Source organism: Filicampus tigris, chromosome 14 (genome assembly GCF_054856515.1).
Source record: "Filicampus tigris isolate MCC_2025a chromosome 14, RoL_Ftig_1.0, whole genome shotgun sequence".
In the NCBI taxonomy this organism is placed as follows: Eukaryota; Metazoa; Chordata; class Actinopteri; order Syngnathiformes; family Syngnathidae; genus Filicampus; species Filicampus tigris.
The window spans coordinates 16608912-16625777 of record NC_141230.1 but is presented as its reverse complement, the minus strand read 5'-3'; the positions used below and the strand labels follow the sequence as shown (position 1 = coordinate 16625777).

General features: G+C 39.2%; 2 protein-coding genes across 5 annotated transcripts in view; one reads left to right on the top strand and one right to left on the bottom strand.

The window, feature by feature from the left end:
- znf148 (zinc finger protein 148) overlaps positions 1-16866 on the top strand; it is a 65716-nt gene that overhangs the window by 29145 nt on the left and 19705 nt on the right. For 2 of the 3 annotated variants that reach the window (XM_086050853.1, XM_086050849.1), the window contains exon 1: positions 12933-13186. The exons of the other annotated variant lie outside the window; for it this stretch is intronic. The gene's annotated coding sequence lies outside the window, so the exon portion shown is untranslated. Of the gene's footprint in view, positions 1-12932; positions 13187-16866 lie in introns of those variants that run through there. 3 annotated transcript variants of the gene reach the window in all.
- LOC147136555 (polyprenol dehydrogenase) overlaps positions 1-16866 on the bottom strand; it is a 33752-nt gene that overhangs the window by 7663 nt on the left and 9223 nt on the right. Inside the window, exons 1-4 of one of the 2 annotated variants that reach the window (XM_086050855.1) lie at positions 13129-13316; positions 11829-11936; positions 6965-7033; positions 16-117 (exon numbers count right to left, since the gene is read on the bottom strand). In XM_086050855.1, coding sequence (XP_085906981.1) covers positions 16-117; positions 6965-7033; positions 11829-11936; positions 13129-13264 — 415 coding nt within the window. In that variant the 5' untranslated portion in view covers positions 13265-13316. Of the gene's footprint in view, positions 1-15; positions 118-6964; positions 7034-11828; positions 11937-13128; positions 13317-16866 lie in introns of those variants that run through there. The other variant, XM_086050856.1, reaches the window with a different exon arrangement.

Below are 16866 nucleotides of genomic sequence, written 5' to 3'. Positions count from 1 at the left end.
ATCACCGACACTCACCATTATTGACCAAAATATCGAGTGGTAAGTCACGCTCCTCGAAGCTCCGGACAAACTGACGGATCGACAGCAGAGACGCTAGGTCCAGTTTTTTGAACTCCACTGGAGAGAACACACAGCCGCACACGCACGTATACACCCGCACACACAAAGAGAGGCACATACATGAGAGCCATCGCAAACGGATTATTTCTGCTAACCGTTTCGCTGGTAAGACATCAAAGAGTTTTAATCATCTCTTACAGCAGCCTCAGTGGCATCTCATGTGACAATACAGGAAGCTTACAGCACCGTTGTCGCATGGCCACTTTACATAGAAACCTAATACTTGTTCCTATCACAGTGTGACACACTATTATACGGCGTTTAAGGTATGATACGGCATGGGTTCATAAAAAGTGACTTAGCGGTTATCGTCAATGTGGAATCAACACAAGTCAACGTATAAATACAAGCAAAGAATATTTAGTAAATAATTATGTGGGGCCCGGACAGTGCTCAGGTTATCTAGGCACTGTAAATACAGTACAAATATACAGTACACGATGTATCTACAATGGAAATCTCTTTTGGATCACCTTTTCTGGCTCCTTGAAGAGGAAGTCAACTCCAGAAATCTCTTTACAAGAATATGTTCTATGCAGCCCCACTAGTCGAAACATGGCATTCTCATTAAAGAGGGAAGTCATTTTTAGCCATCTCAGGTGGCTAAAAGAACAAAGTTCTTGCACTTTGTTGGTCATTTCTGTCGACTAAAAATGACATCAGAGTTGCTCAGGGCTCAGCTAGCGACCAATCATGGCTCTGTTCGGATGAGAATCAAAACGCCTTTTAAGGCAACCATAACAGTCCAGTTTCAATCGAGTCACTGTCCTAGCTGGATGAATGAGAACATACGCAGGCATCTTTCGGTTGAATTGAATGTTTTTCTTTTCATAGTTTGAAATTCAAAGCAGGCGGCACGGTGATCTACTGGCTAGCACATCTCCCTCACAGAGGTTTGGGATTCCAATGGATGAATGGATCAAATGTAAAGCCCAACATTGAGAATAAACACCGCTCAAGTATGTATGCAAATATGTCATTACCTTATTGCGTAATGTGAAAATATATACACATATATATATATATATATATATATATATATATGTGAAAACATCTCTTTTTCAAAGGAAACCACTGCCACTGTGGACAACGCAATCACAGAAAAAAAGAAGAGGTAGTCTTCAAAACAACTTCACACGATGATTCTCCCAGGTAGAGAGAGAGTCTGTGAAAGTGAAGTGCGTGTGAGTCCCGTCTGTCAGTGCCCCCCTGTCCCCTTCATTGGCCTCCCTAAGGAGCCCTTTCAAGACAAACCAGTAATATCTAGAGAGCCCACTGGGAGCAAAATGGCATCGATTGGACGGGCCTTCCTGGTGTCAGGCTGCTTTTAATTCCCTTCTAGATCGTCTGTAAGCCTCAGTTTCCTCTACGCTGCAGCCTAGCACTCTGCTTTTTTTTTTTTTTTTTTAAATATATTTATATTCATCCAAGAGCAAAATTAGCCTATTAAATTAGAAAAGCACCATACCAGCAGGAGCTTTGATTTGGCAAATATATTTTTCATTGTTGTTGAAGTTGTTCCAAGGACACCAAAGCTGACATCAATTTCTTTTTTTTCAGTCTCAACGATACAAAAAAGTAATTCACCGTTAACTCGCGGCTAGATGAAAAACACCCTCATTGCCATGCTCTCACTGACGCAGCACCTCCTAATCTTTTCTCAGTCTCTCTACCCCAAAAAACTGCCTTAAAAATTACTCCAATGATTATCTTGAAGCTCTATAATTTGATGATTCTGCAGAACAGCTATCTATTCCCATGCCTGATAATGACCGTGTCATTTTTTTTCTTGGCAATTTTGATGCCCGTGTGGACAACTCAAGGGTAGCCATGAAAATTAGGAGTGTAAGAAAGAGCAAATAAAGGACTCACTCCATCATTGTCTACATACAGTCGGTCTTTAAAGCTCAATGTCACCTTGACACTGCCTGGACACTTGTGCTACATTTTGAAGTAGGGCCAAAAATTATACTGCATTGAAAAAAAAAAAAGCAGCTTTTTCGTCAGCCGGTCCAGTATATATTACATTGGATTAGTATGATGGACAGGCTCATATGATATAACCGCATGATAAAACCACATCCCTAATATGATCAAACCGAAAATTAAAAGAATTTCTCGACAGTTACAAATTGGAATAGGCAAAGCAAGACAATGAGAGATGTTGCAGATGACTTCATCTGATATCAGCATCATGCTGATGTCTGCTGAAGATAAATTCATCAATCTGTGAGTCAGTCTCCAAAATAGTACATCCTACAAAATCACATAAGTGAGATTGGGTTTTTTTTCTTGATTTTTCAAAGACACAATGTATTCACCGGAGCGCTTAGCGAACAAAGGGTTTTAAAAGTGCCGGGGGGAAAAAAATTCTAATTGTCACACTTGAACGGACACCGTGAAATCTTTCTACCGTTTAGCAAATGTCCCCTATTCGTGTGAGACAGGCAACGGTGTCTGCAGAATTCAGAAAACAATGACATCAGTTGTTTGACTCGTTTTATAAGTTGAAACTTTCTCAAGTAAATAATGCAGCTATACATTAAATTACTGTCATCCAACATCTCACCAAACATTTGCTCTGATTTAATTTAAAAAATGCCACTGTGTTATTTTTTTTTTTGAAGCACTGTCGCAATTTTCAAGTTAGTCCTCAGTGATGGACAGCAAACTTGAATAAATATCTTGTTTTTACAAGCTCAGTTGTTCCACTTTTGACACAACTTGCCAGGAATACCTGGACACATCCAGAGTAAACTACCCTGAACAGCCGGTAATTAATATGAATGTTGGCTTCCACCAATACCTTATTAGAGTTCAATTTGTGGCTTTCATCTCGCTGCACCTGTCAAATGTCTTCAGCGCCCCTGCGCAAGATGAAATAACTTCCACAGATCCACGGGAAAAAGGATGATGGACGACCGCGCCTGTGTCATTGAGCATAAATCCACCTGGCTTCAAAATGCATCTTGTGCCCCGGTTGTGGCTGCAGTAAATATGATTAAGCTGGATTACATTTAAAGCTGATATTAAAAATGTGCTGCCGGTAAACACGTCGCATTTGTCCTCCTGCTTACTGGAAGCTGATTTTACATAAAAAACGCATACTTCAAGACAGACATTAAACACATTGATATGCTGTCTAATAGTGTGTCTGTTTGGGTAATGTCTTGCACAACAAAAAGATTGAGATATAGTCACTTGTGATGGACTTGATTGATCACAATAATTCAAGAGTCGAAAACGGAACAGTGAACTAGCCCCTCTGAGAGCATCTCTTGAAGACTCAGACAAGCAAGTCAATTGTTTCACTTAGAGATGTCTGATAAACAATGCTGTGATAGTCCAGAATATTTGGTCCGGGCACCAAGCCAGCATTCACTGCTCCACTGGCTGTTATTATTCGGCTGATGTAGCAGACAGGAGGCGGGCTGCGTGACGGTCGACGCCATCTTGCAGAGGCGATGCAATGACAGTCTGCTTAATCAAGACTGGTTGTGTCTTTCAGTTGCAACTGTTTGTAAGTACAATCTTTTTGAATTCAAAAAGCCAGTTATTCAACATATGGATTACAGCCAATCCTCGAAGGTTGCACACAGGCCGCTGCGGGATACTGGTCAAGCGTCGAGTAGTTCGGAATGAGTATAGAAATACAAATTAATTACAGCCATGAAATTAGTGTTGTGTTATTTTTCTGAAACTGAAATCTAAAAATATTTAAAAGGGAAGTCGACCCAAACATATTTTTTTCAAGAATATATTCTATGCAGGGCCAGTAGTTGAAACAAGGCAATATGATTACCGGTAATATGAAATATGAGTTAAGCAGCAAAAATCCACCTGTTTTTAGCCTTTTTCCGGGGGCGGCCATTTTGTCACTTCTGCCGGCTGAAAATGACATCACAGACCCTCAGGCCTTAGATAACGACCAATCACGGCTCACCTGTTTTCTGAAGCTGAGCTATGATGTGTGATGTCATTTTCAGTCGACAGAAGTGACAAAATGGCCGCCCCCGGAGATGGCTAAAAACGGGTGGATTTTGTTTCCTAACTCATATTCCATAAACACAATATTAATCAGAATGTTGTGTTTCAACTAGTGGGCCTGCATAGAACATATTCTTGAAAAAAACATGTTCGGGTTGACTTCGGCTGACTTTAACAGCCAAAAATGCAAAGCTCACTTGTAGCATTAATCTTATAGATGCTCACTGAACAGTTCCTATGCAGAGACATTATTTGTTACACGCACATATATAGATGGACATTCGCTGGTTTCCTTGCTTCGGATTTTTAATCCAAGCTTTTGGTTTGAGGCGGATTGTGTAACTTTCAAGTGCAGCGTGACTAAAATTAGTGGACAGCCAGAGTTGCCTGTGGCAAGCACGCATAAATACCTCATATCTGTGTCTAGTCTGTATCCGTGTGTGTGTCTGAATAATCAAAACTAAAAACGCTTTATAGCTCAGTATTTTCTTCTAGGGACAGTCCTATGTGAACCAAAGGTGACACAAGGTCTTTTATTCAAAAGCTTCAGCCGAAAGAGGGGTGGGCAACTCCGGTCCTCTGGGTCTGCTATCCTGCATGTTTTAGATGATTCCCCCCTCTAACACACCAGAGTCAAATGATCAGCACATCAGAAAGCTTTGCAGAAGCCTGATAAAGATCCTGATCATTTGAATCAGGTGTGTTGGAGGAGGGAAACATCTAAAACATGAATGATAGTGGCCCTTGAGGACCGGAGTTGCCCACCCCTGGCCGAAAGATTTAATCCACAAATACTGTAAATTTTCTATGAGACATTTGTGAAGAATTAGCATCTGGATTTTTGGACCATAATTTGATGTTTTGATGTAGGGTTGCTCGATTATGAAAAGAATATTAATCACGATTATATTGTTAATAATTGAAATCATGATTATTCAAATGATCACTTATTTTTTTTGGTACAAAACAAGAACATTTTGAAATGTAAAAAATATAAAGACAAATAAATGTAAGTAAATTCCTTTTGGATTTTATAAAATTGGTTGTTATAAAATAAGAAAAAAGGTGAAAATGTATAGATTCAAATATAATTTCCTTGTGTAAACAAACACTGCATTGGATATAAATGCATATTAATAATCGTTTTTTACGATTATGCCAGTTTTGTAACCGTGGATTGTAATAATCGTAATTGTAATTGAAGTTCGATTAACTGCACAGCCCTATTTTGATGATTTAGAACTAAAACATACTAAGACGGATATGCTTCTGAAGAACTGAAGAAGTAGCTCTCATATTCAAAAAGGTTGATGACCTCCGATGTGGACTGTTTGCCAGCCAATCACAAGGCAACACAGCAAAAGACAACTAGAAAATGTTCTTTTTTTTTCCAAAAGCTAGGAAATTACTCGTCGAGGTCACACAAATTTGCACGTTTAGGCCTACTGTGAAATAACACTCACAAGGGCTGTTACTATTTTTTTTTTATGTACTGGTCTATGCTAAAAAAACTACAAATGCGGAGGTAGCTTCACCCCTTAAAGAGATGAAGGATCATACTTTTATCAGACTGATTTAATCAGGGCCAATATATTTGGTGCAAATACCAGGAAGCGTGCCAAAGGGAGTTTGGACAGAGATGTTAAGTGTGCCGCCACACATACTAATGAGAATCCATTACCGGCTCATTCAACCACAAACATACACACATTTTCATTCAGTGCACAAGCATCTGGCAGCAGTCACCCCATTGTCCCTAATGCCTCAGTGCCTGCCAATTACAAAAGAAGTGATCAATCCCGTCGCAGCATCGTTCAAGGAAATCGACTTCAATGACACGAGCTACATGGCTGCTGTTGCTGAGCTTGACAGCCGCTGACACGCAAGTAGGACCGCAGCCAACCGCTCTTCAGCTGCTCTCACTCCGATGCCAGCTTAGGCAGGTTGCAGCTGGGGTGGGGAGATACTCGCGGCTTTGTGTATTACCTGCTGATGACTCCACAAATAAATATTGATGTATATTGAAAAAAAAAGTTTGGTTTCCCCCGCCCCCCCGGGATAACTTTAAATGATATAAAAATAAATCGAATAAAATAAATTGTCACAACCGCAAAAACGCACAACTCACTGACTGTGGACAAAGAAAATTCAAGATAACGACATTTGAGTCTATATAAAAATATAGATTGACAAAAATTATTTTTGGAGTGGTTAAGAGTTAAGAGTTCATAGTCATAATTCAATAGAGTGTTAATGTATGCTCCTGTGAAGCATCACTAGCGCCTATTCTGCACATTCTATTAGGGCTGTGTAATTAATTGAAATTCAATTACAATTAGGAGTATTACACTCCGCGATTACAAAATTGACATAATCATAAAAAACAATTATTAAAACTAATTTATATCCAACGCACTGTTTCTGCACAAGGGAATCATACTTGAATTTATAGATTTGCACCTTTTTGTTTTTTAAATTTAAAATAATTTTATCAATTTACTCAAACTTGTCTTTATATTTTTTACATTTAAACATTTTGTTTTGTCCCCAAAAAATAAATGACCGTTTGAATAACCGTGATTTCAATTATGACCAAAACAATCATGATTCATATTTTTTTCCTATTCGAGCAGCCCTACATTCTATCTCCCTCCACATTTGCTTTGCCTAATTTACAACCATCGCGCCACTCCTTTTCCCCGTTTCACCTTCTTGTATCCTCAAAGTGCATTCGTATCATGCCGTACCGTCGGTATGAAAGCCCTCTCTGTGCGTTTGCGCCTGCAAGCGGCAAACATCTATGGAAAAAGGTCTTCAGTGCTAATGTTTCTTTTCACAGACACACGCACACATTCACCTTTAGCCTCGTTGTATTCTTCGCGGATCCGTCTGATGGCTGCTCGACCCTGTTGTTGGTCCCTACAAGCTGGGAAGAGAAAAAGGAACAAAAAAATAATTGATTTAAAGTTTTATCACCTCAATCCAATTCCTGTTGTCACCACCGTGTATTGTGTACTAAGATATTACCACTTTACTTACTGCAGCGCTTACTTTTCCAACACAGAGATTCAATTTTGCTTTTTAACACCCGCAGATAGCCTGGTCAAAGACACACTCCGTGACCGTCATTTAAAGAGACACTCTGCATATGAATTATTAAAAGACAGACGGCAATATCATCGAGAGGCAGCAAGCCTTTTCAAAAGAACCATCACTTGACATGATTTGTCTTTTACTTTGTTTTTGACAGTACTCGACAGGTCATCATTGTTATTCATATATTCTGTTCCATTCCAAAACCCAGGTTGCATAGTTTCACTGCACACTCACATTATTTAGGGAATGAGAAAAAACGGATACACAAATAACCAACACGTGAATTTTCATTTACAGGGAATAGACACAAGCTCTCACAGACACACTAATCTTGGATTATCACGCAGGCCTTTTCAAGGGCACGGCAGCATTTAGTCTGATGCGCTGTTGCTTGCGCAGGGCGAGAGAATGAGGCTCCTCAGGATGGTGGCTCAATAAAGTCACACACAAAGCAAAAAAAAAAAAAACTCTTACTACTAGGGATGTCACGATATCCACATGTCACGAAACGATATCACGATATGAACCTCACCATATGATAATTATCACGGTATTGTGGGGAGGTTGGCGATATATTAACTCATTCAATGACAAATTTACTATCTTTTCGCAGTTCGGCCATTCATTCCCAGGAACTTATTTATATTTTTTTTCTATTTTTTTTTTTCAAACGTCAGGGTATGAAAATGTTTGGCAGTGAATGAGCTCACAATATTGTGAAAAAATATATATATAAAAAAAACATCACAATATTCTGTTTTTTTTACATAATAACAGCATTCACAAATAAATAGATGACCGAACACCTAATATTGAGGCACTTACTTGCTAATGCACGCACACACGGTGAGTCGGGTCAATTTGTGGAGGAACTCAAATGTGGTATGTTCCCCCTTTATCTGGCGATTAGCCTGGTTCTTAAACATTTATCCATCCATTATAGGTGGCAAAAAATTGCATCAAATTAAACTGCACTAATAAAGTAAGCGCCAGATGGTGCTGGAACTGCACAAATGGAGAGCAAATTGGGCTTTTAAACAGATTTGCTGCTATTAATATCGCGACGAGACGACGACGACGATACATTGCGGCAATTTTAATATCGCAATATGACGATATTGCCGATATTGTGACATCCCTACTTACTATTCTAAATTTGTCATTCGTGCCAAGCATTTGGCGATTAGCTTCGAGGAGACCCAGTTCAGACATTATCTGCAGAGCTCTGAAACATACAGACTGATGAGACCCACTTTTTCATAAACTCCAAATTGGATTAAAATGAGTTTGAGATTTCGGTGAGCAATAAACCTAAAAAATATATATATATTTGTAAAAGAACTCTCTTTGTTAGAGGTGTGTCAAAAAGTGTCAAGAGAGATGATCCCTAAAAGTTTTAACACAAGAATTGATCGAATTTTCAAAATATGAGTTCTTTCTCTGACACTGAGGGCTAATCCCAGAAAGCTAGCAGAAGATCTAAAAACTGCAAGTGGAAAATGACTAACTCGCAGGGACTAAGCGTTTTCTCCAAGAGCGTTCTGAAGATTATACGTGTCATAAAAGGAGGATTTACTGTGTGCTTGTTGAATTACACTGCATTGGTTTTGCCTAATAAATCCAGGAGTGAGAGGATGTTGCACATCCGGAGGTTGACGCTTGCGTGTGCTTACTTTCCGAGCACCAAGAAGGTCATTTCTCATTGCTTGCGAGGATTGTTTCATTAGCGAAAATGGATGCCAATTTCCAAAGTAAATGTGTACATTACTTGTCGAATGGGAAAGCAAAACACTCACACAGCATCTTGAATGTTCACAAATTTCTATCAAGTCACTGATTGAAATTTGTTTTAGTGAGATGAGATTTTGTGCGCGTGTGTGAATTCATTCCAGCACAGCACAGCTGAAGACGTTTTTTCTCCCAAACAATCGTCACATTGGAGCTCCATCTACATGTACGTATTAACTTGCAGGCTCATTAAAAAACTGAATGAGGACATCTTTAATTAACGTTGAACATAAGTGACACTTTGTTAAAGCCCGTAGGAATCTGAGGTGTTTATTTACTATTTATGATGTTATTAATAGAGATATGTTGTGCAACTGTTAATCAAAGGATATTAACTTTCTAAAAGACCACCCCGCTTGAATTATGCATCCATTCTTTTAGAAGAAATACGTCCACTTAACCATAAACATGTTCACCTCTTTTGAGGATACAAGGATGGTGCGGGGGGGGGAAGCATCTTGAATCTCAGATGGATTGTTTGAGATTACAACAGACGTTAAAGTTCTTAAGGTATTGATTTTTTTTTTTTGGGGGGGTGTGTGCGTGTAATCATACGCGGTGCTCAAGTCTCATTTGTGTTTCCGACATCTTCAAGGATACTCTGACACAGACGTTGCAGTGAACGCAGGGCGAAGGACTAAAGCTGAATTTCATTTTGGTTTCGAGCTTGTGATTGGAATGGACAATGTTGAATTAACCTTGAAGTGAAGAGATATCAGGCGCAACAACATTTATGACCTTTGTCTCGATAATTGGAGTTGTGGGGGTCCCATGTGATTCATCACAATATTCTGTGCATGGTGCTGGGATGAACAAAGAATGACAATTTTGCAGTCAATGCGCCAAAGTTTGGGAAATTTAAGACGGAGATTCTAATTCAGCTCATAATCAGATCTAACTAGAATGTCTTTAATATTCTAAATGTATCCACAAAAGACAGCACGTGTCACGCTGCCTTTTTTCATGTTCTTGAGGGTGAACGACAGCCTGTTGAATGCAACCTGGGACTTGCCTGTCACTGGCAAACTATTAATTATGGATGAAATACTCCACTGGCAGTGTTAACACTTCCTAATTCTGACGGGTGGGGATTGGGGAATAGTGTAGAGAATATCAAGTTAAGTACACTTGTGTATCCATTTGTAGATGTCATCACAAAATAAATAGACAATATTACGGCCAGTTTTTTGCAAGGGCATTTGACGTATTATCGGCTTCATTATCAGTGTGCATTATTCGGTGTTCTTTTATTCTTTTCCCTTTGTATATTGCAGAATACAAAAATGTAAAGTCACTGCTGTTTGGACTGTCACCATCTTTTTTTTTACTGTGGTACTGTACTGTAGTCAGGCTTATGATCCAAGTAATCTTTTATGAAAAGAAAAAGGCATTTTAGACATTGACCTATTAAAAACAAATGAATTGAATTGAGTTGAGAAACGCAATGGACAGAGCTAATTCTCAGCTAATTTGCTGTCTTAAAAAGGGCATATTGAAAGAAAGTCTGTTGCAACTCGTTAAAACGGAAGCCTTTCAGCTATGGCGCTATTATCTGTGGAGAATTACTATGCCCGACACCACAACAAAACAGAGGGTACGCGCTTTCTGCAATTGGAAGCCAACAGACGGGCAGAAAGAGAAGAGATGAATAGTTGCAAATAAAGCTGCCATGGCAATATCACTACGGTTGTTGTTAAAGAGGGAAGTCAACCCAAACATATTTTTTTGAAGAATATGTTCTATGCAGACCCACTAGTTGAAACAAGCCAATATGATTAATATGAAATATGTTGGGTTTTTTTGCCATCTCAAGGGGCGGCCATTTTGTGACTTCTGTTGATTGAAAATGACATTACATTCCCTCAGGGCTCGGATAACGACCAATCACGGCTCACCTGTTTTCTGAAGCTGAGCTATGATGTGTGATGTCATTTTCAGTCGACAGAAGTGACAAAATGGCCGCCCCCAGAGATGGCTGAAAACGGGTGGATTTTGTTACTTAACTCATATTACATAAACACAATATTAATCAGAATGCTGTGGGCCTGCATAGAACATATTCTTAAAAAAATATGTTTGGGTTGACCGCTTTAAAGAAAGATATATATTAACGGGAAAATACACTTTCTATATCAGCCAACCCTCAGAGAACATACATCTGTTAAACCAACTGGTTTTCTGGGTCCTATTTTCTACACCCTGAAGACTATTTTCCTTTATTATTGCTCATCTCTTGCCTTGAGATGCAACATCTCATTTGCGAAGGGGGTCGATAGTGTTTTCAGAATCTAAAACTGAGTATAATGGGTCGTTTAGTTAAATAGAGTTGAATGGCATGCCCTACACAAATTGGGATTTTTTTCCCTCAAAAATCTCCCTGAGGTACAAAAGCACAAGGATTGGGTGTTCTGACTCACATTTCTAAATGACCGCATACAAGCAACAAAAGATGAAAGGATATATGAGTCAGGAAAATGAGTGGACAAGGACACTGCCACCATCTACTTCTGACTTATGAATACTATTTTATTTTAGAAATCTTTTCCCTCTGGCACTTTGACTTATTGCTGTGTTGGACTAATTGAATCATGTCTCTTGTGATGCTTATTTTACTATTTATTAAACACTTGATGATTGTTGAGAAGTACTTTTCAGATTCTGATTTACTGCAATCTAATTACAGCCACTCTGCCATTGGTAAATTATGTTGCAAAGTTGAGTGTTAAAAGCTGGACACCAATATCTGATGCAGGCTCTGTCAAATGTTTGTTTAGGCAGTCTGCTGTACTCAATGCTGTTTACATGGCGGAAAGGTAAGGTGGGATATGATACTGTACCTATTATAACATGTGCCCCCAGTTTGGCCATGTGGCGGGCCACCTCATAGCCGATTCCCCTGCCTCCTCCCGTCACTATGGCAACCTTGCCATCTTGTCTGGGCATCACTGGCAGAGGCAGAAGAGGACACAGTTATCAGATGGAATGTCACGAGATAAGGAAGACATTTATATCATTTTTAGGACCATTCAATGCCATGTGAGGTGACTGTTGTTAAATGTGTGGCAAGAATTTGTGGTTGTTGAAAATATTAATCCATTTTTATAGCGCTTCCTCATTAGGGTGGTGGGTAAACTGGAGCTTTTCCCAGATTACTTTGGGCAAGAAGCAGCATAAGCACTGGACTGGTAAAAGATCAAAGGCAATGCACATGTACTGTACAAACAAACTTCAATGAACCTAACATTGCATGCTTTTGGAAAGTGGAAGAACACCTGGAGAAAACCCACGCAAGCACACGGAGAACATGCAAACTCCACAGAGGAGGGTTTGAGCTAAGATTCAAACTCAGAACCTCTAAACTGTGAGCCAGATGTGCTAACCACTGTGAACCTGCTCCGTGGTATGAAAAAAAAAAAGTCACATTTCAAATCATGAAGAATAAGATGAATGTTCTGGACAGAAATGAAAACATAAACCTGTTTAATATTAAAATGAATGGCTCTTATTGCTTTGTATATCTTTCAACTACGGTAAATCATAGTTTGCAATGATCTACATTTTCAAACTCTGCATAATAGTACAGTGGCTTAAACATTTTTTTTTTTTAAATCCAGTGCAGGATTTTAAAAGTTCAATTGTATTTAACGTTTAAACACAATGCAGTTGCATTTAATCTTAACAGTTTGTATTCAACTATTCATTTGGGTACATTTTTTATTTAACTAACGTGCAATACATTTTAACTGAATCATTATTTAAATGCCGTACAAAATCTGTTACGTCGGTGTCGCATGAAAGGAACTTAGTCGTAAAGCGAGGAGTTCCTCGTATCTTAAATATGCTCTGTGGTGATTGGCTGATAAACAGCTGACTGGCAACCAATGGGCGTCTTGTGCTCTACTTCAAACCAACCTGCATCATGAAAACAGACCATTTAAACATTACCTGGAGTGACAACAAACACAGACGCGGCCACGGATCATATATTTATAGGATTTACAAGTGTTACGCCTTTCCCCTAAATTCGGCATGAACGCTATGCAGTAAAAAGAAAATTAGACCATGTATCAAGGTCATTGGGTTGCTGCAAGCGGAAGCGAGCTGTCAAATACGAACCAGCAAGAAGACTTAACCAACCTGGCAACTCGAAACGTTTGCTGAACAACTGAATCAAAAGAACCTTCAAGCCAAGCAGGTAAAGCTTGATAGCTGACACCAAACGAAATAATACAGGGCAGAACATTATATCGGTTGTTTGTTTTGATCTAGCCATGTACGACTAACTAGCTTGCAGAGAGAAAGAGAGAGAGAGAGAGAGAGACAGAGAGACGAGAGAGAGAGAGAGAGAGAGAGAGAGAGCGAGAGAGCTGCTACGAGCGTGTGTGCAGGACACGTTCCAATATGAAGTTGTCAACCTTGCGTCCTTCCTTGTGACCTTCCTCGCTTTAAATACTAAACAGGAAGACACTTTTTACTGTACACCGTTTCATTTTAAGGCTGTTAGAATAGTATCTTAACTGTTAGCTAACTTAACCATTTTCCCGTTTTGTCTTTGGATTATGATTAGGGTTAAAAAGAGAAATGGTTATTGCTATAAGTAATTATTTCACAATTAAAAACCTAGAAGGCCAAGGATGGGCAAACTTAAGTTCTCAAGGGGCACTTTTTTAAATAGGCTGATGATGGGCCCCACCCAAAAAGTCCATGGGTGGGGCCAGGTCATTTGTAGATGATGTTTTAAAAAATTGAAATTCTAATGTAAAATATCGCTGCCGTCGGGCCCAAACCTCACCTCAAAAGTCACATTTTGGTGAATTTCACATTTTTTCAAAAATCTATGCTATTGCTCAGTTTTTTGTTTTATTTTTTTATTTTTATTTTTTTTACACATTACTGACCAATCTAAAGTGTTGATCGTTGCTTGCTCTCTTTCAAGATGCAATGCTAATGGTTGGACAAACTTGCCATTTTTGCGGTCTCCTGAAAAATGACCATTTTGGAGGGACAAGGTTTTTGGCTAGACGTAGTATATTATATACTACTAGTATATTTTAATATATACCCATCCATTCCCAGCTGCTAGTCATATTTACTAGTAACTGAATGGGAACTGAGCCCATATGCCTGCACTGAATTCATGCGAAGGTACCACTACATCATCAGTGACAATTCAGAGCTTAATCATGCAGAAATTCAATAAACAATTATTTATTACAGCTGTATTTTCATGTTTATTTTACAAATAAATGTTACTAATTGCAATGAATAAATAAACTTTGTTTTAAATAAAATAAGGAATACAAAAATGAATACACATGTTAATTCACCAATATTTGGAAAAAGACAACTAAACAAATTCAATTTAAATGCTTGCTGACCCGATTGAAGAACGCAGTGGCTGTTTGTGGCCTGCAGTCCATACAAAATAAAGTACCATACAATATGATAGGAGGGGGAAAATTATATTTCACAATCTTCAATGAGACACATGCATACAAATCATTTTAAATATATGTCTCACTTCAATGTTTTCATCTCATCATAAAAACACCCTTCATCTTGACATGTAAGAATATATTAGTTACATAAAACATGGAACTGGCTGACTTTATGTTCACATTTGCCTTGCAGGCTCTGCGCTTTAAAATAGTAGATGCCACGTTGAGTCATTTTAAACGTACAATGACCATTCTGAGATATCACTATGCATGATCACATCATGTACTTTACAGGATTTAGTGTGCAGGATCTCTGCAGCTCTGCGAATGTTAAGTTATTCAAGTGCAAATGGAAGCCACCTCTGGTTTAAAGGAATAGAAAGGAATCTGTTGGCTACATAGGTGGAAGGAGTGCATGATGGAAGACGGCATAGTGTCGAATGAGCCTTCCCTTTACGTCCATCATATTGCTTCTGTCTTCCCACTGACAGTCTTATTGCCTGCTGCCCAGGAGATCACATGTGATGGAAGCAACAGAGCGACCTGTTTGCGCTGTCATTTCCTAAGATCTGCTCAAAGCATGTCTCTGCCTCAGGGCCGCGCCCGTATGTACGTTCTCAGAGAGGAATGCGAGGTTCTCTCTTGGGCGCGTCACCTGTCTAGTCTTTTAATTGTACAATTGCAATTGTTGATAGAGCAAATCCATAGCATACCCGCACACATTTAAACATGTGTTTGTTTCAAACTTTGAACTTTTCCCTGCGGGTATTGTCATGGTGAGGGTCTGGATAAATGTGCAGATACAGGAATTATTTTTTTTTTGACCTTACAAACATTTGGCCAAGCCTCAGAATTTAAACGGCCTGGTCAGCCACATTTTTGTCACCACCATTTTCCAGAGAGCAACACACGGAGGTCGATATCTGATTGGACAGCAACAACAAGAAAAATCGAACATACATACGGCAAGAAGCTGGGCGGCCAAGACACACTGCGAAATAAGATAATAGACAGTTAGGAAAAAAATTATATAATTTCATGTACATTGATAAGGTGCTTTTGATGGTATTTAGGCGAGCAGAAAAGGTCTTGCTGGCCCTGACTGCATACCACTGAAATAAAAGGAACTGTCAAAACATGTTATGCCTTCCTCTATGAACCATTTGTACATTAAAAGCAGTAGCCTGCTTGGTAATAAACGTTTTTAAGAAAATCAAGCAAAAGTCGCAATGGATAACTGCTTCAAACAACTGCTACTTTAAAGGGCAAGTCAACCCAAACATATTTTTTTCAAGAATATCTTCCCAGCATGCCCACTAGTTGAAACACGGCATTCTGATTAATTTTGCGTTTGTGGAATATAAATTAAGCAGAAAAATGCACTCGTTTTTAGCCATCTCTGGGGGCGGCCATTTTGTCTTCTGTCGAGTGAAAATGACATCACAACTGCTCTCAACGACAATCACGGCTGACCTGTTTTCTGAATCTGAGCCGTGATCGGTCGTTGTGAGCAGTCATGATGTCATTTTCATTCGGCAGAAGACAAAATGGCCGACCCCAGAGATGGCTAAAAACGGGTGGATTAACTCTTATTCCACAAACGTAATATTTGTCAGAATGCCTTGTTTCAACTAGTGGGCTTGCATAGAACATATTCTTGAAAAAAAAAAAAATTGTGTTGACTTCCCTTTTAACACACGCGCTCCGTGGGAACAATGACTATCACTGGAGCTCAGTTTCGCTTGGGGACCTTCTCTGCCTCGTTTTCTTGCCGTTAGACCTCAGTGATGCATAGCATGTTGCAGAAACAATGTGATACACTGAAAGGTACACAGCTCTAAATTCGGACTTGCCTGTATACTGTAAAAACCGATAAAGAAAAATGATCACTTGAATATTTCGCAATAAATTTCACCGTCGTCAATAGTTTAGCCTGAGTGGAGGTCCGCCTCCATTTTCATATTCTGCCCTAACAATGTTCCCCAAGTTACTCACACACAATTAAAGTACGTTGACGCAGTGCTAAAAATCTCAGAGGACTTGAAATTGTCAGCGTGGAGTCATGACTGTTATATTTGGACGTTGACATTGCCAGACACTGGAAGGCAGAGCGCTTGGCGCAAAAGGAGACAGAATAAGAGCATCATTACAGTCATCGTCAAGTATTTGAGGCAAATGAACGCAGCGCGGCATTAGCACAAATGTGAACAGACAACCTACTGCCGGGCTAGATTGTGATTGGCGTGCCCAACAGGAGCCACCTGAATTATCACGCCACTCAAAGTAGGCCAGCCAAAATCCTTCAAACTTTTCTCTTAAGGACATATATGGGGTGATTCAGCATCATTTGACTTTTTTTTTTTTCTTTCTCAGTAGAAGGATGATTGATTTGTCTCACCTGCTATTCCATTAGCGATGTCGATGACATGCTACCAAT